The 23,959-nt window shown below is 42.8% G+C and overlaps 1 protein-coding gene across 2 annotated transcripts in view; it reads right to left on the bottom strand.

Moving 5' to 3' along the window:
- The window catches only part of DNER (delta/notch like EGF repeat containing), a 149,403-nt gene extending 125,659 nt beyond the window's left edge, over positions 1-23,744 (bottom strand). The window contains exon 1 of one of the 2 annotated variants that reach the window (XM_077348830.1): positions 22,998-23,744. In XM_077348830.1, the coding sequence (XP_077204945.1) occupies positions 22,998-23,228 (231 nt within the window). In that variant the 5' untranslated portion in view covers positions 23,229-23,744. Of the gene's footprint in view, positions 1-22,570; positions 22,691-22,997 lie in introns of those variants that run through there. The other variant, XM_077348831.1, reaches the window with a different exon arrangement.
- Positions 23,745-23,959: the final 215 nt, after the last annotated feature.

Below are 23,959 nucleotides of genomic sequence, written 5' to 3'. Positions count from 1 at the left end.
GATCCTCTCCCCCACCCCCTCCAAGAAAAGAAAGAGGCTCCCTGCTTGGTTTCTCCCCCCCCCCTTCAAGAAAAGAAAGAAAGAGGCTTGGCTCCCCCCCTTCTGAACTACCCTAACCACGTGCAGAACACTATCCTGTTTCAATGGGGGGGAGGAAGATCCGAGTTCAAAGCGATCTGAATTCAACAGGATTGACAATGGAATAAACAAAGTAAGTGTAGACTCTGCCCTAGACTCAGATGTGTGGCTAGCTCAGCTGCATTAGCAAACAGCCAACCAAGAGGCAAATGGCTTGAACAGCTGCTGAAGGCCAGTTTATTGATCACTTGAAATTACAAGCTCCTCAAGGCAGAAATTTATACTTTTCTTTGTAACTGTGTAAAACAGAATGCAAGCTGATTTTAGTATAGCAGTAAACTATGAGGAGGCAACCATTTTGAAGTTGCCTTCGCCAAAAACAGTATGTTCACATATGACTAACAATATCACTCTGCCCTTTTCTATTTCTGAACATTTCTAATGCTTTTCAGTATTGGGAACTGTTTTTGCTATTATTTTGTCATTTTAAATTCTTGATAATATTTCAAAAAGTAATAACTCTTACTGCAACATACATATTATTTTGGCAACAATTAAGAATATAATGATTCTGATGATAATGTATTAAAGAATTCAGTGTTTTCAATGTTACAACATTCATCTTAATAGTCAAAAAATTTGGCAATTCCACCTATTGTTATGCTAAGAGAAAATCTCCTTCGAATCATAGAATTGGAAGGGACCTCCTGGGTCATCTAGTCCAACCCCCTGCACTGTGCAGGACACTCACAACCCTATCGCTCATCCACTGTAACCTGCCACCTCCTTGGACCTTCACAGAATCAACCTCTCTGTCAGATGGCTATCCAGCCTCTGTTTAAAAATTTCCAAAGATGGAGAACCCACCACCTCCTGAGTAAGCCAGTTCCGCTGAGAAACCGCTCTGTCAGGAACATCTTCCGGATGTTTAAATGGAATTTCTTTTGAATTAATTTCATCCCATTCGTTCTGGTCTGTCCCTCTGGGGCAAGAGAGAACAATTCTGCTCCATCCTCTATATGGCACCCTTTTAAGTACTTGAAGATGGTTATGAGATCCCCTCTCAGTCATCTCCTCTCCTTAAGTCTTTCTGACCCGGGGACTCTACCCAACATAACATTAAGCCTGTTAACATTTGCTTTCCTGAAGTCCAGTCTATACGTCCAACTACACAAAGGCTTTCTCTTTCCCACAATTTTAAATTCCAAAATCACATGGTCACTACTACCAAGTGTGCCCAGTACTTCCGCCAATCTACCAGTTCTTACCTACTTCTGCCTCATCTAACAGTTCCTTCTAAATAATAAACTTTGTTGTTTACTACATGATTTATTTTTTATCTTCATTAATTTTTTTCTAACTTTCAAATTTCAAAAATTAGATATATGTGCAATGATTGCGTAGGGTGCAGCAGTTTCCAACTCTTTCTCAATTATTGGGTATGCTTGCAATTTTTGTTATCAAAAAAAGAAATTTTGTCATCAATTTTTGTTATAAAAAAAGTATTTATAACTTCTACATTCCATTTTTTTGTTGTTAGGTGCGAAGTCGTGTCCGACTATCGCGACCCCATGGACAATGATCCTCCAGGCCTTCCTGTCCTCTCCTATTCATATGCCAAATATACAGAGCTCTCAATTCTGTGACCACTAATAGTGTGGAGATCCCTGGCCCACACAACAGTCAGCCCTGGCCCATGGCTGGTGGAATGAGCTCCTGAAAGAGCTGAGGACTCTGATGGAAATAACGTGGTTGCACAGGGCATGTAAGGCAGAGCTGTTCCACCAGGCATTTGGTTGAGGCCAGGTGGAAAGAAGGAAGATCTTAGCTCCTCCTCCAATGTGCCCCCTGGATTTAGGGCAGTTGGGGAGGTGGGGTTGGGGGAGATGATTGGCACAGAGATGTAGGTAGGTTTTTAAAAATCATTTTATTGTTTACTTTACTGTTGTACTGTATTTTTATACTGTATTTAGACTGTATTTTTATACTGCCAGGCCAAGAGCAGTGGCCTAGAAATGGAATAACTAACTAAAAATAAATAGACACTATATATATAAGGCAGAAAGAGGATATATGAATGCATCCATAGGCATTCACATGTGTGAGCAACTATTTAGTTATGCACCAGAGAGCTAAACAGGTTTTTGCCTGCTGTCTGCCAGATGATCCATTTACGGATCTTGGCTGCTCGTACAGCTAGCTACACATAGGCTTAGAATTTTAACTGTATGAAAGAAAGGTTGATGCCACAAAGTGAAACCTGAAGGGCAGCTTATGTACAAATTTTAAAATGATAATGTTTTGCATGGTCATTCACTGTGGACCACTGAAGCTCTTCACAAGTTTACTATGATACAGAAAGCCTGGAGGAAAATATGCAAGAGATATAGCAGCAATATTACTTCTTCTTTAAATTCTCATTTTCCTCAGCATCAGCCTTGCATTACGTTAAGCCTGAGGCATTGGGTAGCAATTCCTAATCTTTTAAATTATGTGTAACAGAAGACAGAGAGCCAGTGCAGACATGACACTCATAATCCTTTAACATGATAAAGTGATCAAGAGAAGGCTCTCCTTCTCCCCCTCCCAAACACCACCCCTTATTTTAACTAGGATATAATGACTATTCACACTAACTATTCTTCATTACGAACTAGGATTTGGAAAGCAAGGTCATTTCAAGAAATATTTCAAGAAACTTATTTCAATAAATAAAATTCAATTTGTGATTGACAAGAACAATGTAAAACTGTGTGAGGATGTGGGAATAAGGGAAAATGCACTCTTTTTGAGGGAAGAATGTAATTTAGTCTCTGAAGGATGGCATCCATATCCTCCCCAGTGATAATATAAATAATACAGTCCAAATTTCAAGCTTCAGTATGTAATGGTGAAAAATAGTTTTCTATTAAAATGTACAATTTAGACCAGGGGTGGGCAAACTGTGGCCCTCAAGATGTCCATGGACTGCAATTCCCATGAGCCCCTGCTAACAAAGGTTTACTTGGCCAGTTTCTTTGCTATTGAAACAAAATCCTGCTTGCTGAAGAGAGCACTTGGCACAAGTTTACCCTGATCTGTACCTTTATTAGCACTGAAAAGTGAACTCATCACAAAGAACAAATTGGATTCTATTTCTCTCCGAGCACCAGCTGCAATCTCATTTACAGAGCTCTCATCATTTACAGTATTAATCCATGCTAATGCTTTTGAGGGTCTTCAATGAAAGGATAGTAATCACTCCTCCCCCCATGACTTAATTTTTTATTTGTTGTCTTCCCTTGCACTAAGTAGGATGTCACTCTGCAAGAATCAGCCCTTATAGCAGAAACAGCAGATGCAAGGGTAGACAATGTGTTGCATTTTGATTATGACAGCAAGGAATCAATGAGATATCATGGAAATCTTTAATACTGTCAGTAACATCCTAGCTTCTTTAAAGTCTCCTATCTACTTTCAGAGAACTAGTGGGATAACACATGGAAAGCCAGCTGTACAGAAAAGGTCTCGATCAGGCTACCTGGTCAATGACACTACAGTAAACAACAATATAATACCATTTAATGTCAGAGCTTTTCAGTGGTGGTACCTTGCTTTTGGTGGTACCTTCACAAGACTCACCTGACACCAGCCTAACTTTCCATTGTACTCCACCACCAAACCCTCTTCCCTGCTGCTCCTCTTCTCTCCCCATCCCGCTTGTCTGCTTGACTGCCACTCAGCCCTTTCCTTCCCCATTCACATTGGCCTCCAGGCTTATCCCTCCCCAAGCATTTCTTACACTGCTGGGCTGCCACCAGGCTGCCAGGATAGGGCCTCACTGCAGCCACTGGCAGCATGGTGGCAATGGCATAAGAAGTGCTCAGGGAGAGATAGGGCCTCGCTGCAGCAGGTGGCGTGCTGGCATAAGAAGTGCTTGGGAGGGAGGGGGAGGCAGCAGTCCAAGGCGAATGGAGAAGGCAAGGGCTGAGCAGCAGGTGGGTGGACCAGTGGGTGGGGAGGAGAAGAGGAGCAGAAGGGATGGGAGTGTGACACACAAGAGGAGGAAGGGGAGGAGGCACTTGTGCAGCGAGGCAGTGGTGGCAGCAGCGGCTTGGGTAGCAGAAGTTACTTAGGACCATGAAAGAACCTTATTTTCAATGATGGAAATTCACAATTTATCATTACTGGAAAATATCAAATCCAGGAGGCCTTTTCAAATAAATGCTAATAAATATTTATTTCATTATCCCTAACTTTTTCTTTTATTATAATATTCTGAGATGAAAATAGACAGCAGAAGTAAACCCAACTTGTTCAGAGTTAATCCACTGAATATTTGGCTTTTGCAGTCTGAAGACAAAACAAGTCTCATTCGGATTGTGCCTGAACTCAGGTCCTTTGAAAGCTTTACAATATTGTTTACTATATATATGTGTGTGTGTGTGTGTGTGTGTGTGTGTGTGTGTGTGTGTATGTATTTCTATGTTTTTGCACATTACATACATTTTCATTTAGTCTATTTTTATGGAACTCTTTTAAAGGTGAATTTGTCAAGAAGAAGAAATGGTAGGGTAAGAACTATGAACATGTGATGAACAGTCCCTGCAAGATACCTCAGGACAGCCATTAAGTCATTGTTTCGCCTCAGGCAATTTATTCTCAGCTTCAGGGCCAAGCTAGATTCCAAGGAGGACAATTTGTGCCTGAATCTCCTGTGTCTTTTAAAAGATGGTATGATAGCAGTACATTTCCCAGTGCAGGGCAGAACGACTAAGGTTCAGAAACTGGGGAAGACATTAAATCTACTACCACCACTTACCACAATATGAAACTGATCCAGATTTTTCTCACCTTACCATGCAACATTTAGAGAGGAGGGGAAGAGAAAGAGATCCTGTTCATATCTCAAACATTGCAGCCCACAGTATTATTCCCAGCTGCACTATAGGGATAACATCAACCTCCTTACAATAGTGTTACAGTGATTACTGAAATAAGCATTATGAATGAATAGAGCCATGCAAGATTTTGGAGAGCTCCGTGTGTGTGTGTATATGCTGAGTCTGGAGAGAGGCAACAAAAGGGAGAAACTCAAAGCATGATATTTAACATTTTTATCCTAGCTTTTCTTCCAAAGAGCTCATGGGAGTATATATTATTTCCCTCTCCCCCATTTTGTCCTCGCAACAATGTTCCCAGGAAGGTTAAACAGAGGGAAATGCTTGTAGCTGGATGTGAACACATAAAGCTGCCTCATTCTGAGTCAGGCCACTAGTCTGTCTAGGTGAGTACTGTGTGATTAACAATGACTATCCAATATCTCAGATATCTTTCATATCACCTATTATTTGATCCTTGTAACTGGAAATACCAGGGACTGAAACTGGGGCTTTCCACATCCATTCTGTCACTGTCATAGCTTTGCTTAACAAATCTAAATGACTGTTGTTTACAATGTATATAAATATAACAAGTAGTTGTCTTTTATTAGCAGTCTGGAAAAGATCTGATTAGTCCAGGAATCACTTGATTGTTACAAGAAATGCCGTAGTAGATCAGATTTTATAGTTGGGTAGTAGAAAATAAAGTGCTGTTATAATGTGTGGACCAATGACAATTCCCACAACTAAGTACTTCCCCAGTGTAGCTACCTCAGATCTACTTAATAACTATCATGACCAGAGGAAAAGTGAAAAGCTCAAAATTTAGATGGGAGTTTACAGATCCCAGGCACCTTTTGGTTTGTAAATGATGCAGCAACATGATGCACCCACAAGGATTATAATAATTCAGAGGGAGAGATGGTTTAACTCTTTCCCATCTACTATTTACCCTAAACTGCTAGTCACCTCACAGAGACACTCTGTACATAGCATGTGTGTGTGTGTGTTCTCAAATGGTCATTTCAGTTTGGGAAAATGTAATAAGGGAGACTGAGTTAAACTGGTTGTCCCATAGCCCAGATCCAAATGGGGCCCCCACAATGTTGCTTTTTGAACCCGGTTTTTTATTACCCAAAGAAGTCTCAAAGCAGCTTACAATTGCTTACTCTTCCTCTCCCCACAACTGACACTCTGTGAGGTAGGTGAGGCTGAGAGAGCTCTGAAAATTGTGCTTGGCCCAAGGTCACCCAGCTGACTGTATGTAGAGGAGTAAGGAATCAAACCTGGTCCTCCAAACCCATTCTAAACCACCCCACCAAGCTGGGAGATCCCAACATAGAGCTCTCATTACCAGTTAGTTTGCCCAAGAGAGAGAGAAAGCAGAACATCCCACCATGAACAGATTAAGAGGCCATGCAACGGCATATGTTTAAGTAAATTGATTAATTTACAACAAGCACAGAAGGCACCTGCTTTTATGCTTCTGAATCCCCTGGAATATCTATCCTTACTGCTATTACTGCACATCACCTCTAGCACCTTTCTTCAAAAATGAGAAAGTGCTAAACATAATTATCCCTATACCTTTCCTGATACAATTCAAGGCACTTGTTTTGATCCATGAAGCTTTGATATCTTCTCCCCCAAGTTGTTTCCTGATTTCTCTATAATCCATTGGAAGTACAATTTCAAGCATCCATTTCTGCAGTGAGTGCACAATAACAATATGAAGGGAAGTGGTTCTGATAGTTGCTCTATAATTATGACACTCTCTTTCCTAGTGACTCATGACAACCCAAGCCCAAAACAATCCCTAGAAGTATGGCAAAACCTTCTAATTTTGACACTCTAGGTTTGGTATAGCAAAAATAAAGAAATATTAATGCTATTTATATGCACATTTATGCAACCTACTTTAGAGTCTATTTCTTACTCTGGTTTTCAGGATCCCAAGACCCAGGTGGATTTTCTCTTACACATGCACACATGCAGCTGCATATTCATCTGTGGTGGGACAGAGATTTATTTCTGCTATAAACACATCTGGGGACATGTTAAGAGAGAAAAGAATATTAGCAGTAATGCTAGATGATCATTTATTTAAACCAACAAGTTGTTACATAGGTACTATCTAAATGGTGCATTTAAAATTTAATCAGCCACAGAACACAATTTCATCCTTCAACTACATGAAACATTATGAATTGAGTATCAAAATTTAAAGACGTTAAAGGAGTTTGTAACAAATGCTGTCACAAACATATTGCCCATAGAAGAGATACTTCAAAAAGCCTTTTTACAATTATCATGTATGATGCTGATGGAGAATTTGCACAAGCTTTACATGCCTCCCAAGGTCTACAATGTTCCCATTTCTGACTCCTCAGAATCTAGACAAGACTTAAAATGGGGTTACATTCTTCCAACTACATTGTCCAGCCTTCCTGCTAGTCTCCTATCCTTCCCAACCAACAAACCTTCCTTTTATGCAGGGGGGGGGTGGAGATGTAAACTGGCAGGGGAAGAAGACTAGTTGAAAGTGCAATTCCCGATCACACTTAGCCACCCATTCCTGATTGATTACTTTTCCAGTTAGATTAGGAAGACTAAGAAAACTATTGGTCAGTAAATTTCCTTTTGTTTATGTTGCTTAATGCACCTGAATCTGTTCTTATAGTACCCTGAGACTGTGCTTTGTAGAAGTAAAATTGTTTAATTAAAGACAGTCTACACATGCCCTTACTCATCTACCTTGTCTACTACGCATGTTATATTCCTGTGGTGCCAGCCTTGGGTAACCCATAAGGGGGAGTGGGGCTAGCATTTACCCAAGATGGTGGCAGCGACAAAAAAGAAAGGGCAACTGTGGTTATTCTGCCCCACACAAGACCAGGGCAGGAATAAATGGATTGAAATAGCACAAGCTGTTTCCCACTGTTAGCTGCTCAGGAAGGAGGGAGAACTGTTGAGGGACTAGGGCAGACATGGGTATTTGCTTGTGTGTGGTGGTGGTTAGAGCCTGTATCTGAAGTGCCCACCAATGTCCTTACGTTTTGTTGAACAGGGACATTCACAGAAATTTGGTTTGAGGTTCAGCCAAGGAAGGGAATGAAGCCCATAAGTACTGCCTATTACTTTTTATTACAGTTCTATGAAACCTGAAAACCACTATATCATCTAAACAATAGAACTACACATAACAAGTCGATCTGATTCCCAGAGATATTGAAAGCAAAAGAGAGCTGCTTTTCCAGCAGCTAGAGGCTATTACAAGTTTTTTAGCTCTTAACAGTACCATGAAGTAACTAGAAAAGAAACAAAAGAGAGCTCAAATATCCTATAGAACCACTGCAGGTGTACTAAAAACATATTTTAACAATAATTTATTACATCTAGATTCTATTTTTACACAGGGATCCTATTGGTTTCCCTTTTAAGGGACTGAAAAACTACATTGGCTTCAGTTCAGCAATATTCCCAAGCCAAGACAGACATTTTTCACCTTAGAAGTACAAGAGGGTGTACATGAAGCATACAACTGATTTATTTCAGTCAAATCACAGTATTGTCCGACAGAATAGCAATCTGACATGTCACCAGCAGAAGTGATTGTGGCAACACAGAGTACAGCTTTTCAAATAACTTTCCTTGAACCTCGAACCGCAAGGGAGTGGCGGGATATAAATCTAATAATAATAAAAATCTAATAATAATAACCATGGCTGCTACATGAACACTTAAAATAATAAGTACACTATTCTCTCGATTTATGAATGATGAAGCAACAGTGAAACATTTGGCTCTCAAAGATGATTAAAACTGAAGCAGCAGCTCCAATTATTACTTAAGTGATGGACAGCTGCTATAAGGAAGCAGAGATACAGTAAGTCATTGGAAGGACACTGCAGTTATTAATGAGCCTTGAGAGAACGTATCTCAGTCTAAGAATTTACCACTGTTCTCTGGTATGCAGAGGACATTTGCAGCTGCACAGTCCTATTGTTGCTTTGCACCAGGAAATAATACAAATAAGCATCAATGAGGTGAAATAGGTAGTTGTCACTATGTCCAAGTATATATTCGAGAAAAAGAAGGCCAAGGTAGAAACTGTTAATTACTATCAAAGCCCAGAAGACATAGCAAAGTACAGGTGACAAAAGCCATTGATTCAAAAATAGTTGCAACCTTTTCTTTTGAAGTGCGCCATTTAATGTACGTACTTTTCATTTCCTGAACAGCTCAGTAAGCATCTTGTTCAAGGAGCCCATCATATAAATACATTAGTTATATTTATGATCAATCTTCCTGCTCATAAAAGAGAGCTGTACTTGTTCTGTTTTTACCAGAGGGTATGATTTCCTTCCTATTTTGCATTAAATCTCCACAGACCTTTAGGGACAATTATTTGAGTTAGCAAGCTCAATACTAAATAAAGTTATTTTCTATCTGATGTGCTGCCGGAAATAATTTGACAGCGGCGAACTCAGTGTCCCCTACCTCTGTCTTGGAATGTCTATAGCCGGCAGCTTTTCAAGTAATGAGAGCTGGCAAGCTCCATAATACAATGATTCTTAGATGCTCACTATAAAAACCAGCGAGTGTCAAGAATCCCAAGCTAGGATTGCCAAGTTGGGCTTGTTTGCTGCTTTCTAAATATTTCCCTATGTTTATGCCATGAAAGGCATATTTGTTAAAAACAAATGGATCTGGGATTAAACTGGCAATCTCATTGTCAATTAAAAGAAAGGATGTCCTTCCTACAAAATGTTTCCAACCTGAAGAGTTTATCTAGATTCGGAATAAGACTATATTTGAAAAGCCGTGCCTTGCCTATACCTGCTTCAGTTTTTATCCTATTTAATATGATGATGAGTATAAAGAAATCTACTTCTCCAGCAAAGGTTTTACCAAAACTGAACAGAGTTCCACTATAGCAGTGGTCCCCAACCTGCGGTCCGCGGCCCGGTGCCGGGCCACGAAGGCCAGGGCGCCGGGCCGTGGTTCCCTCTCCCCGCCCCCTCCCCGCAGTAAAAAACTTCCCAGGCCGCAAGCTTGCGGCCCGGGAAGCTTCTTACTGCGGGAGGGGGGGGAGAGGGAATCAGGGCCGCACCGACCGAAATCGCGCATGCGCGGCACTTTTGCGCATGTGCGAAAGTGCTGCGCATGCACAATTCGGCCGCGCAGCGCGCATGTGCGCGGGCGGGGCAGTTGCCCTGCCGGTCCCCAGGCGAAAAAAGGTTGGGGACCACTGCACTATAATATTCCTTCTAGTAAGTCTTATTTTAATGCCTCTATTAATTCAGCTCATTCTTTGACTCTTGGATACTGTGCTCATATATATGCACATGATCCTTTGTTCCAATATCTTTCCTTGTGCTGAAATAAATGAGGCTAACTGGTCCATGGTCTCATTCAGCAGCTATTATTGTATCCTCTGTTTCCAATACTCTCTTGGTTGTTCATGTGGGATGTACAGTTTTACTACTCATCACAACAACAACAACCATAATTTAAGATGGTCAGAGTTTTCAGCTTCCTTGCCTCTTCCCTTCAGAATTTCTTCTAACCAGACCTTCCATATCAGTTCCCTGTTGGAATTTGCTTGATAAAATTTAATCACCTTGACTTCATTATTCTTCCAAACCTTCATGCTTATAATAAAATCCACTTTGAGCCTTCTTACAATGCTAGTGGTTTTCAGCATATCCATTTACATGACCCATAGTGTAAGGAGGAATGCAGTAAGAAGAAGAAGAAGAGTTGGTTCTTTTCCCTACCCGGAGGAGCCTCAAAGCAGCTTACAGTCGCCTTCCCATTCCTCTCCCCACAACAGACACCCTGTGGGGTGGGTGAGGCTGAGAGAGCGCTGATATCACTGCTCGGTCAGAACAGTTTTATCAGTGCTGTGGTGAGCCCAAGGTCACCCAGCTGGTTGCATGTGGGGGAGCGCAGAATCGAACCCGGCATGCCAGATTAGAAGTCCGCACTCCTAACCACTGCAGTAACCACTGCAATCAACTTCACTGGACTTCCCAGCCCAAAATCCGAAGAGTTCCCAATTTCAGTTGACTGGACTGATGGCATTCAGTGAGAAATGTAGTTGAGTTCATAATCCATTCTCAATTTCCAGCAGCACAGTGCGTCCAGCAATATGTAGATAAATATGAATAATCCAGCAAGCTCTGTCTTTTGAGATTAAAACGCTAGACTTTTGGAATATCAATTTGCAGAAAATTCTGCATAAGAATATCAAAATAGTGCAAGTATTTGAATTCAGTCTGACCTTGGAGTACAAATGGGAATGAAACCCAATATCTACCAGAACTTAAATATGGATATATAATGAAAAATGTATTCATCTTAAAAAACCCATCAGAAATCATTTCTGTATATGGGATAAAGAATCACTTGGATCAAGGCAAATAATATAACAAAAAGAAAAATGAGTGATAGGAAAAGTGGCTTGTATTATTAATAAACTCCCAGAATTTGAATGATAAAAGCACTTGTGGAAGGCTACAATTAAGACAAGGGCCACGGTGGTGGGGAAGAGGTAACTCCCACACCACTCCAGGCTCCAAAAGGGAAATAAGGCAGAGAGAGACTGGTGAGGATTTGAACCTGGGCCCCCCTAGTCCTAGCCCAGCATTCTAACCACTACATCACACTGACAGTTGAGAAGTCTGTGATCCGGTAACATCTAAGCTCTATTTTTGCTCTTCCCAGCTATTGTACCTGGCTATGATAGTTCAGTGGGTACAAGAGGTAAACAATACATTACCTGTGAGGAGATGCAGTTTGGCCACTGAAAGACTTACTCTGGAAGAAGGCATCCCTGGATTTAAATGGCCTAAATTACCATCCTGGGGCCAACATTCCATTCCTGAGTAACATGCTTGAATGGGCACTGGATATGCAGCTGCAATCAGTCTTGCTGAAACAGATTTAGATCCATTTCAATCCAGACTCAAGTTTTTCTTCAGGACAGAAATGGTACTGGTAACCATAAGTGATGATGATCTTTGCCATAAAGGCAGCCCTGGAAGCGCATCCCTGTAGTTTTTCCTATACACGTCAGTGTCTTTTAGTACTATTGACCACAGTAGCCTTCTGGAGAATGCAATGCTGGAAGACTGTTGCTCAGAGCAGTATAATTTACATTGCAGGCTCATCTTGTTCTCCTGTGCTGTTTAATAAAGCTGGGAGAGATCATCCGGAGTTGCAATGAGAAGCCACAAACTTGCAAATACCAGTCCTATTTCTCCATAGCAACTGGGTGTGATTGGTCTGTGGAAGCTCTGAACAGGTGCCTAGAGAAGCTAGAGAGATAGATGATGGCCAGTAAAATGAAACTCAGTCCTCACAAGACCAAAATGCTACCCATTGGTTGCTGGGTTTTACCTTCAAAGCCCTAACCATCTTGAGATAGGTAATCTGGAGGACTGCCTCCACCTGTACTGCTCAGTCTACCAGTTAAGATCCTCCTCCCAAGCCCTGCTCTCTGTCCTGCCTGCTGGTGACAACTACAGACAGGCCTTTTTCAGTGGTGGTGCCCTGCTCTTGGCATGCCCTTCTTCTTGAAGCTTGTCTGGTGTCTTCAGTCCTACATTCTTCAAAAGCCTCTAGCTCAGTGGTTTTCTACCTTTCTAATGCCACAACCCTTTAATACAGTTCCTCATGTTGTGGTGACCCCCAGCCATAAAATTATGCAAGTGTTCTTTCACAGAAATTAACCCAAAACTGACCAATGGTGTGAAGATCCATTATTCATGATTGTATATAAATTGTTTTTTTCCCCGGGGTTTCTCAGTTCAGTTCTGCCTCTTGTCCCATCATGCCGATCTCGCTCTTTTCCATTGCTCCACACACACAAATGCTCTATCTCAATCTACCTTGCAAGGCTGTTGTGTGGATAGTGATCCCACCACCAAGCTGCTTACCCTGTCCCAACCCCTATGAAAGGGTCATTTGACCCCCCAAAGGGGTCCCGACCCCCAGGTTGAGAACCACTGCTCTAGCTGAAGTTAGATTTATGGCCTGATTAAATATTGGTAATTTTTGTTGTGTTTATATTTGACTCAAAAGAATGGTTAGAATAGAACAGCCTGGAAGGGATAAGGATAGCAGGATAAAAAGAAAACTGGAATAGGAGAAAGGACACAGCTCTTGAGAACAGGATAACAGTTTCAGGGAACTGTAGAATCTAAAGGTATTATTAAATAAACAAAAACAATAACAGTCTTGAAATGAAAAGGAAAAATAGCCTAAGGAGTTTCAAAAGTATTAAAAGAAACCAGAGTGTGATCATGGGGACAAACAACAGCAAGACAGGAAAGGGGAGGGGATCAAGACCTTATATAGGAGAAGAACTGAAAGAGACAATAACAATGAAGGAACTGGGAAGGGGTGCTAACAATATTAACTAGAGCCTAGTAAAGGCTTGAGGAAAGAGATGAAAATTGGGAGAAGACAATGGAAGTAGGGAATTTGTCAGAAAGAAAAAGCATAGGAATTAAAAAGAAAAGGTAAAGGTAAAGGTTGCTGGATTTCAGATAAAGCAAGAGAGGTACATTTCAGAGAGTAGCTATATTGGTCTGCAGTAGAAGAGCTAGATAGGAGATCATTGGCACCTTAAAGGTAAAGGTATCCCCTGTGCAAGCACTGAGTCATGTCTGACCCTTGGGGTGATGCCCTCCAGCGTTTTCATGGCAGACTCAATACAGGATGGCCTTGCCAGTGCCTTCCCCAGTCATTACTGTTTTACCGCCCAGCAAGCTGGGTACTCATTTAACGACCTCAGAATGATGGAAGGCTGAGTCAACCTAGAGCCGGCTGCTGAGATCAAACTCCCAACCTCATGGCTTCAGACAGAATTTCTGCTGCCTTACCATTCTGCGCCACAAGAGGCTCGATTGGCACCTTAGAGATCAACAAAATTTTCAGGGTGTAAGTTTTCATGTGTCAAAGTTCCCTTTGTTAGCTTATACCCCCCAAAAGCTGGCTGGTCTCTCACGTGGTACGGGACTTAAATCTAGCAAATAAATAAAACATAGTTTAGAAACTTGTAGGGAACCAACTACGCATGTCTTAACCCCAAGTCACTCATATTCTTATGTTCAGAAACAGAGCTGGTAGTCAGTAGGAGAAAACCAAGGCTGACTGAGAAGGGGGAAACACATGAGTGGAAAGACTACAGCAGCCTTTCTCAATTTATTTACCATTGAAACAACCCTGGAACATTTTTCAGGCTTCAAGAAATCCCAGCAGTGGTGTAATCATGCAGAATACGGTTGGGAAGCATAGCTGTGTAGCACCCACCAGGGGCCTCTTTCCCTTCCCACTTCCTCTAGGTCCCATTGGCCATTTGGGGAGAGGAGGTGACATGACCATACATGGTTATATCACCTGATAAATTCTTAACAAATTTAAAATAGATATAAAGCATTAACTAACCCTCACCCATTCAGGAAACCCTTGCAGGGCTGTCAAGAAATACCAGGGCTTGATGGAACCCTGGTTGAGAAAGCCTGGCCTACGGAGAAATGCTCAAGGAATCTTTTCTCCCCCCTCCCCCAACTTCTTTCCCTTCTAGTATTTCTGGGTTATCACAAAGCTTTTATCAGTGCTCTTCAGCAACTGTCAGCACAAGAAGGTAAACCACAGTGCTTGAAACTCTTGAAGGATTCCTTGAAGCTAAACAATTTGCATTGTTTAATGACCTGCAAATTATGCAAAGCAGCCTTTTCAAATGAATTCAATAAGTTGTTGTACTCTGAAAAGAAAGAGTCCTTTCTAAATCTTCACAATGTACTTTGCTATTCAGCCAGCTTAAACATCTTAAGTGTTGCATCTTCACCCTAAAGCCATGCCACTAATACTTTTTTCCTCATACATTTAATAAACCATTAATATGAATTGATACCCCTTCTGTTTATGGGACAGGGTACATTAATTATCATACTATAAATATTATTTCCAGGTACGTTTAAAGCACTGGGTATTGATCCCAATACATTATGTTGTTTACTCTTAACCACAACAGTGAAACACATTCTTGTAAGCAGGCTTCACAAAATTACTTCTTTTTACTGTCTTGTTAATAGTATGGTTTAGACCCAACTTCTAAATTTTTGTTTTCTACCAATGACAATTTGGTAGTCCTGATTAAGTGTGGCAGCAGCAAATCCATCCTTTGAGTGATGGATCCAGATGCCAAAACCAGCACACCACTAGCAATATTCCAAAAGGACTGTTTCAGTCACATGCCAAATTAACTTCAGTAGACTGCTTAAATGCTTTCATTACCTCCACATCAGTCTAAATGACAATAAGAAAGATCACAGAATGAAAATATTCCCAAGAATATCAATGCAAACGATAATGGATCTTCAAAAGGCATCTAAAAGCAGATGCCTTTAAAATCTAGGCGGTACGCACTTCCATCTGGATAGCTCATACTAGCCTGCTTTTGTCAGATCTCAGAAGCTAAGCAGGGTTGTTCCTGATCAGTATTTGAATGAGAGACTACCAAGGAAATACAGAGTCACTGTGCAGGAACAATGGCAAACCACCTGTGAATGGATCTTGCCTTGAAACATCTCCGCAGTTGGCTGCAACTTGATAGCAAAACAAACAAAAACAAAAAACAAACAACAGAACCCAGGTCTTGAACCAGGAACTTCATTATCCCAGGCTATGGCCCAGCTCTATGAACTGGTTGGGCCTCATATAACCAGGTAATATGAATTCTTAAGACTGGCCACAGCTCTAATAGCCAGTTCAAATCTCACCTTCTCCTTTTTCCTGGCTTGAATCTCTTCAGTAATTTAACCATCCTTTTCTTCCAGATTCTTCAGGCTCCCAACTATGCTTGTGCACCAGGGGCCCAATCCAGACCGATTCAGCTTCGGTGCCCATTAAAGTCAATGGACTTTAACTATCGAACCACGTGGTCCACATCGAGAGGTTCCGAAAGAGGGTGCCCCCATTCACTCCATTCTGTCCAATGGGACGGACTCCAATCATTGTGAAATTTGGCGGGGTCAGGGAAGAGTTTCCTGGAGCTACCCTGAAAATCTGAAGACTGGAACTGGAACCCCCACCCCCCAGGCCCTGGGAAAAGCAGGAACTCCAGAATTCCCATTAAAGTCAATGACGTCATTGACTTTAATGGATGCTGAAACCAAATCAGTCCAGATCGGGCCCCTGGGGCACAAGCCTACTCCCTACTACTTCCAGCTTCTCTGCATCACTTAAGGCTTAAGATTTCAATTTAATTAAATTGACAAATTCTGTAGCTGTGCACACAATTCCAGCCACAAGTGTAGATGGCTCTAAAGTGGAATTAGGCAAACTCATGGTGGAAAGGGTCCATCAATGGCAAGTTATGACGATGATGATCATCATGTTATCCGTTCAGTTGTGTCCGACCCTCAGCGATTCTATAGGAAAGTCTTCGCCATGCGCCCCTGTGAAGGGGTTAAGGCAAGTTAAGTGAACCTTCATACACAGAGGCAGCAAACCTCCATTAGGAGGCACCATTAGGAGAAAACCTTGGCTTCTATGTCCTGTTTGTTGGTTCTATGAAACACTATGCTGGACTAGATGGGTCACTGGTCTGATCCGGCATAGCTCCTTTCATGTATTCCACTATAATAGCCCATGATCCTTACTATGGGCCTGCTATTCAGCTTGTGCCAATACACTTAACCGACCACATTACTTCATGACTCACTTAGCAATGTGTTGTGTTCACAGCAGCAGAACATTAACTTCATCCTTCAGTAGTGTTTGCTTAATGCTACATCAAATGCCAATACCCAGTGGTTGAATCAAGTCTAAAAATTGGTGATGTCAAAAATATTTTGGCTGAAATCTTGACAGATGGTTTGGAAAAGTAAAGCTGTTTTAAAAAATTTGTACATTATGTTGGTATTTGATTCTTGGATGCAAAACGTGCAAGGCAGAACACACAGTTTGCCACAAAGAAATCATGCACCATCTGTCAGTGAAAACAGTCCAGAGAAACGAGGGCTCCAAGGAACAATAACTGCCACATATGGGGAAACACAAGAATTCATGGCAGCACTGGGCAATCATCAATTAGTTTTACTTTCAAATAGCACTGAATGGAATGAGTGGCCAAAAGACTACATTCTAAAATATGTGGCAGAAATACAGAAAGCTGCAGAAATTCACTTTTTAAAAAATCAGTCCAGGAGGCAAGTTCAACATCAGTCCAGGAGGCTTGTACCAACATCAGACCACAGAAGGCAGAGTCAAGCATTCAATCCAAACAACATTGAGGATGTCCACTAATTTCACAGCCTACTCTTCTGTACAAAAACCAAAGAAAACAACAGATGGAGCAACACATGAAATCCAATTGAAGAATTTCAGTACTTCTGAACCAAGTTTTCTTGGTGGGAGGAGAGTTTTAAATCAGAGGTTATAAAAGCACTCCTTTGAAAATTACGATAAATGCCACAGTTACACAGTCTTACCTCAACACACTGAACAAAATCAAGTTCCACCACAACAAATGGCACCTTACCTAATGGTCAAGGTCCATTCTACATCTCAGTTTCTAGCACACAAAAATATTTATATCTGCCCTTCTCAATCTCATGAGAATATCTTCAAAATCGGCATTCTTAGGATTCTATGAGCTACTGATCAACCACAATAGTTCACTGAAATCAGGCATTAGAGAAATCTAGTGTTGCCAACCTCCAAGTATTGTCTGGAGATCTCTTGGGATTTCAACTGAACTGTAGCTTCCCCTGGAGAAAACGACCATTTTTGAAGATGGAGACTATGGCATTAGGTCATGAAGTCCCTCCCTCCCCTGAACTCTGCTCCCCCCAGACTCCATCCCCAAAATTTCCAGTAATTTCTCAACCTGGAGCAGGCAACCCTATAAAGTTCTGACTCTCCCATGTGACTCCTAAGGCACCCATAGAAGCCCTGCAGAGGCCACCACTAAAAGGCATGCCTGTGCCACTCCCCATTGCCTAAGAAGTGAAGATGCTACCACTACAGATACCAAAACATGATCATAGATATTCTGTTTAAATTTAACAGAAAGAATAAGGAAGTCACTGTCCTGCTGCTTGTATTAATCTCTCTCTAAAACTGGTGGGTTTTGCCTGCAGTTAAAAGGAAGATTTAAAAAAATCAGGGCAAGCAAACCTAGGAAGAACAAGCAAGGCAAACACCCAAAGAGGAATATATTCTATCAAGTTGAAATAAGATTGTTGCAGAGACCCACAAATGCCCTCCCAATACATTTCTACAGAATACATGAAGAGTGGGGAAATGCATATAACTGCTTCATAAAAAAGGTATAGGAGGTTACACTCAGGAATGTATGCTGGCCTCATAATAAAGGTGAATATAAGCAGTTGACATATCGAGTTAGACTGGTAGTCTCCCTAGGCCAGTATGACCTGCTTAGATTATCAGTGACTGTCCAAGGTTTCAAGGAGAGGTTTGCTACAAAAATCCTTTAAAATGCCAATGCCAGGGTTTGAATCAAGAGATTATGGAATGCAAACTATGTAACTATAGGCATCCTCTATCTGCCAAGTTGATGTGAGACACAACAGAAAAACTGATGTGAAAAACAACAGGTTTAGGCTTAATCAACTTGCATGCTTCTCAGTTTGCAAAATGAACATGTAACATTTTGGGAGGCATACAAATCATTTCTGGCTTCTATAAACAATAAATGTTTTGCAGGCAGTTTTATGGCCAGTTCTACCACAGCCTTTTTCTTTCTCACATGTGCCTTTAGACAAGAAGAAGACTTTCAAGTACTTTTGTGACATTTTGAAGTATCAACACAAGAACATATGAAGATCCCTGCTTGATAAGCCCAATGGTTTAGCATCAAGTCTCACACCGAGGTCAACCAGTTCTTCTAGATGGCCAACAACAGGGCACAGGGGCTGAGGCCTTCCCCAACAACAGGGCATAGAAGCCTTCCCCTAGTCATTTCCCTGATGTTGCCTCCTGGCAATGGAATTCAGAGGTTTACTGCCTTTGAGTGTAGAGGTTCCTGTCAGTCATCATGATATAGAATATACAACAGTGGGGAAGATGGTAGGGTTTTGGTGCATCACAATTATCACCCTCAACACATGTATTTTAGGCTACAGGTATTCTTGCCAGCATACTAGTAAAGAGACCATTATTAAATTCACACCCTTAATGATAGAGATCAACAAATAATACACATCTTTTTCTGCTTTAGATCACTGTGTAATTCATTTCTTCAGACTTTAAAAAATTCAGGTGACAAGACAGTCTTGGTAGAAGAAAGGTGCAATTTTATGTATTATGAGCATATGGAGTGTATTAGTAGACTTTTTTCTACTACCAATGATGGAGCTGTGAGCTTAGTAGGGCTGCAGTAGCTAATACATCACTACGAGAATTAGGAACAGTTGCCAACTGTGATCAAGTAACAGTCCAACTGAAGGATGTTTCATCTTGACTACCAAATTTCTGAATAAAACTGAAATGATAGGCACTTTGGCCCATTATGCACGGAGGGGAAGGTCCACATTCGGGGTGGAATGGCATCGCCTAAAATCACTGATAATGCACAGCGCCGGCTGCAACCGGCCACAGATTCGGTGCATGCTGCCGAAAAAGGAGCGTTAGCAAAACGCGGAAGAAAGCGGAGCTTCCGGGCAACCGGGGTGCAACCAGAAGCGGCACCGTGGTTGCCGCATGCATGATTGGTTACTCTGGGTTTTGCCACCGTTGCGTCCTGTCCCATGCGTAAGCGGTTTGCTTCACGTCTTTCCCCTCCGCGTTTTCCATGTGACCTGAAATCGCTGTTTCGGCATCCGTGCATAATAGGCCCTTCGCACACAGTAAATAACACACTTTCAATGCACTTTGCAGCCAGATTTTACTGTGGGAAATGGCAAAATCCACTTGCAAATGGTTGCTGAACTGGATTGAAGCTGCATTATTTAGCAGGTGTGAAAGTGCCCATTACGTCTTCCTCAGATCCACAATTCTATATATAAATACATCAAAGAAAATCACACTCAAATTCTCTCAATTTTTTTTTAACACAGTGAGAAAAAAGTATGTACTTCAACAGTCCTACAGGTGTTAACTAGCTATTAAAATATGGCTGAAACAACTTCCTCTGAGCTTGCCTCATTTTTTTCAATAGAAATCTTTTTGATTTGTTTATTTATGGATGATCGATTTGATTTCTATACAACTCCTCCCTGCAAGCGGGCTTGGAGCAGTTTACAATAAATAATAATAACAATAAAATCAATTCCATCCCACCCCCACAAACCCTTTTAGTTATTATTTCAGTAGTGCAGCAATATTTCAAAAATAAGGTGCTTGAATCCTTAGATTTATATCTTAGTAACTACAGAACAAGAGAAAAGAAAACCCCTGTCTGTCTGTCTATTCCTAAGCATTTATCTAAAGATTGATAGTTTGGACATTCAATTTATCAGGACATTTACTGTTTGATGCATCCATTATATATGATATATTGAGCATAATCCAGCAAAAGTTCAACATAGTCACTCCTATTCAGCAAGAGAGACCTGGATACATCTGACTGGAGGTATTGCCTCATTTGCATTGTGATGCTCATCCAAAGTCTGTTGAAAGAGGCTGTGTATATTGCCTGACCAGAAATAGGTAAGTGCATCCAGGACCACCAATTAGGAGCTTGGCTCTAGTGAAGCATTTCTATGGATAGAAGGACTCCCCCTCTCCAGCTGCAGCCCAGAATGTGTCATCCCCCAGACCGGGCATTTGGAGATGGGCATTTTGGGATACAGCAGGCAGGAGAGGTGAGACAGTCATGCTCTGTGAGTGGGACACCATGGAATTTAAATACACTTCACACTGGCTGAATCAAGGCCATTATGCAGAAGCAAGTTCCACCAATTAACACAAAGTGTGGCAAAGCAAGCACTGGAGCATAAGAAATGGTACTTTAGATTGGAGGGAATACTAGGGCATTCAGATTTATGTGAATCTAAGAGGGAGGGGGATGGGAGTATATCATTCAATGGATGAAAGGTTAATAGCCATAGTTAATTATGAGGAAAGGCTATGTTAAATTAGTATGCTCTCTGTTGAATTCATCTATGCTAATCACCAGATCTGTTGTCTCTACATTGCACGCATTAATACTTGTTTGTCCAATACATTTGGTTTCCGCAGGCCTCTTTACCAAGCTACCTTCATCTACAGTCCTCATAAATAAAACTAAATACTGTTCTACAGATCTCTAAGCTAGTCAAGGGTCTATGTATATCCATCCAAACCCATAATGGCTATACTGACTATTTGCAAGTTGCTAGGGAACTCATTTCATTCCTACTCACCCAAATTTTCAGCATGACTCCTCTCCATAACCTTATTACATTTATGTTAACATTTAAAACAACCATGTACAACAACCTACAAACAGCCTAAAACAACCTATAAAGGCAGCAGCAACTTTCTTCCAGCAGACAACAAAGCATTCAAAAAGTCAGCTCCCAAGCTTGTTAAATATTTATTCCATTTAATATTCCATTTAATCCACTGAAATCTCTTTGATTCCACACAATCTGCAGTTGACATGCATTTTTTAAAATCACAATAAACACTTCCAGTTGAATACACAATTTATTTCTTGAAGATCTGCATTCCACTAATCACTCCTTGCCCCTCCCACTTACTCTCAAGTAAAAACCTTTCATTATGAGCACAAAGATGCATAAGCTTTGGGGTTCCTGAAAAGAACACTCTCTGTAACCCTTTTTTCTGCCATTTTTCACAGAGGCTACAGCACCAGTACGGGTTGTAGAATTTTCGGACCATTAAAGATCAGCCATAAGATGGAAAAACTGAACACAGTCGAATCGTTCTATTGGGTAATAACCCAACTCCATGCATGTTTATTTAGAAGTAAAGTCCCTCTTCTAAGTACGCATGCAGAGGAGGACAACCTAAATCCTGTCGCACATCAGCCCAGCTATTTGCTTTTCCTTTTTAAATTTTTCAGAGAAGGAAATCACAACTCCATTTTAAAAGTCTATGTGAAATTAGCTCCTTTCTTCACCAAAAGTGGAATACTGATCTTTTCCAGCACTAACACAAAGAAAAATGGAACGAACACACACATTTGAAGCTGTTTCTGGAATTCATGTTCATCTTCTTCCTACACATTAAAGATTTTTTTTAATTCACCAATACAACCCAATGCCATGACATGTGACCAGACCCAGGAGCTAACCCGAAGTCAAATGACCTCACCTAGGACAATAACCATCAACATATCAGTTTGAACGCTAGACATTTATTTAAAGCCAACATGTGCCTGCATTGTTCTGAGGAGGAGAGCAGAGAAGGGATGGAATAAAAAACGGAGGTTTAACCTTGAGCAGAACAGAAATAGATCGCTACTTCAATCCAATCCGATTCAACCCCCAATATGCATTATTGTCACTGAATCCTGGAAGCAGGAGGCTGGCTGTTCCACAGGGGGACAAGTCCACCCGCGCGAGGCCTCTGTGGCCACCCCACACGGAAAGAAAAGGCTAGCCCGGCCAAGGCGCCCAGCGCGCCCTTCGTCTCTAAGGTCGTACCCGGTTGCCCTCGTTATCGCTGCCTGCCGCCAGACGCACGGATTCGCGCGCGCGTGTCTTACGGACGATCCTCGCGAAAGGGACCGAGGGCAGCTGCAGATCCATGCATCCCGTTGTATAAGGCCGAGAGGCGGTCTGCTGGGGAAGGCGGGCAGCAGGACGAAGAGAGACCCGCGGCCAAATCGGCGGGGCCATATGGGGGCTGTTACCACACACACACTCTCTCTCTCTCCCCGGACAGCGGCCCCGAGATCCCCCGTAGGAGGCGCGGGAGGGACAGCGAGCCCACCAAATCCATGAGCAGATGGGGGGGGGCGGTGGTGGCCAAGGGAAAAGCTGCCCCAGCGCCTGAGCAGAAGGACAGCCTCCGGAGAGGCTCAAGGGCGGGCGGGCTGACGACCGCGGCTCTCCGTCGTCGGCGCCTTACCTGGCAGGAGGTGCCGGTGACGCCGGGGGGGCAGACGCAGCTGTAGGCAGGCTGCAGGAAAAGCGGCGGCGCGCGGCGCGGGGAGCAGGTGCCGTTGTTCTTGCAGGGCTGGCTGAGGCAGGGGTCCGACGGCCGGCCGAGGGACTTGACGGTGGGCGACGGCCCGGCAAGGCAGGAGCGGCGCTGGACCAGGCTGAGGAGCAGCAGGAGGAGCGAGACGGCGCGGGGCATGATGGCGCGGGCGGCCCCCGACCGGGAGCCCGGGAAGCTGGAGCGGGCAAGGAGCGGAGACGGCAGCCGCTCAGCAGCGACCCGGCTCCGGCAACCTGCGGGTGGAGACTGGCGAGGGAGTGGCCGGCATGGCGAAACGTCAGCGCCGGCCGCCGCCAGGGGGCGCGCGCCCCGCTACCGCTGCCGCGCCCTGGAGAGGCGAGAGGAGCAGCCGGCAAGGGCAGGGCGCCGGACACGCCGAGGGCGGAACAAAAGGGCCAGATGCGGGGACCGGCGCTGGGGGAGAGCCCGCCGCGGCTTACAACGCCGGCTCCCTGCACGCGGCTCGCGGAGTGAGGCGGCGGGGAGGGATGGGCCGCTTCTGGCCGCAAGTGGGAGGAGTAGACCGGTTTTGTCAAGGGAAAAACAAGCCCCTAAATGAAAGCCCCGGAGGAGCGCAGTCCCGTCCGTGCGGGGGGCATGGAACAGTCCAAGAGGCTCGGTTTCAATGCCTTGTCACTGGCCATCCGAAGCGGTGCAATCTAGAACTCTGTCCGTGCTCAGGCTGCATTTGCGCAGGGAAAGAAACGCTAAATGGCACGTGATGGGCACACCGGCCTGTCGTCAAGCCCAGCTGGCCTTCCCATTAGGACATGGGCTACGAGGGCCGAAAAAAAAAAGAATGACGCAAAACTCCTAGATGAGAGGACAAGGTGAAATCCTGAAGCATCCAGGCTTGGGCTATTCCGAGG

This window comes from Paroedura picta, chromosome 8 (genome assembly GCF_049243985.1).
Source record: "Paroedura picta isolate Pp20150507F chromosome 8, Ppicta_v3.0, whole genome shotgun sequence".
Taxonomy (NCBI): Eukaryota; Metazoa; Chordata; class Lepidosauria; order Squamata; family Gekkonidae; genus Paroedura; species Paroedura picta.
Note: the sequence above shows the minus strand (reverse complement) of the source record. Positions and strands in the feature narration are given on the sequence as shown.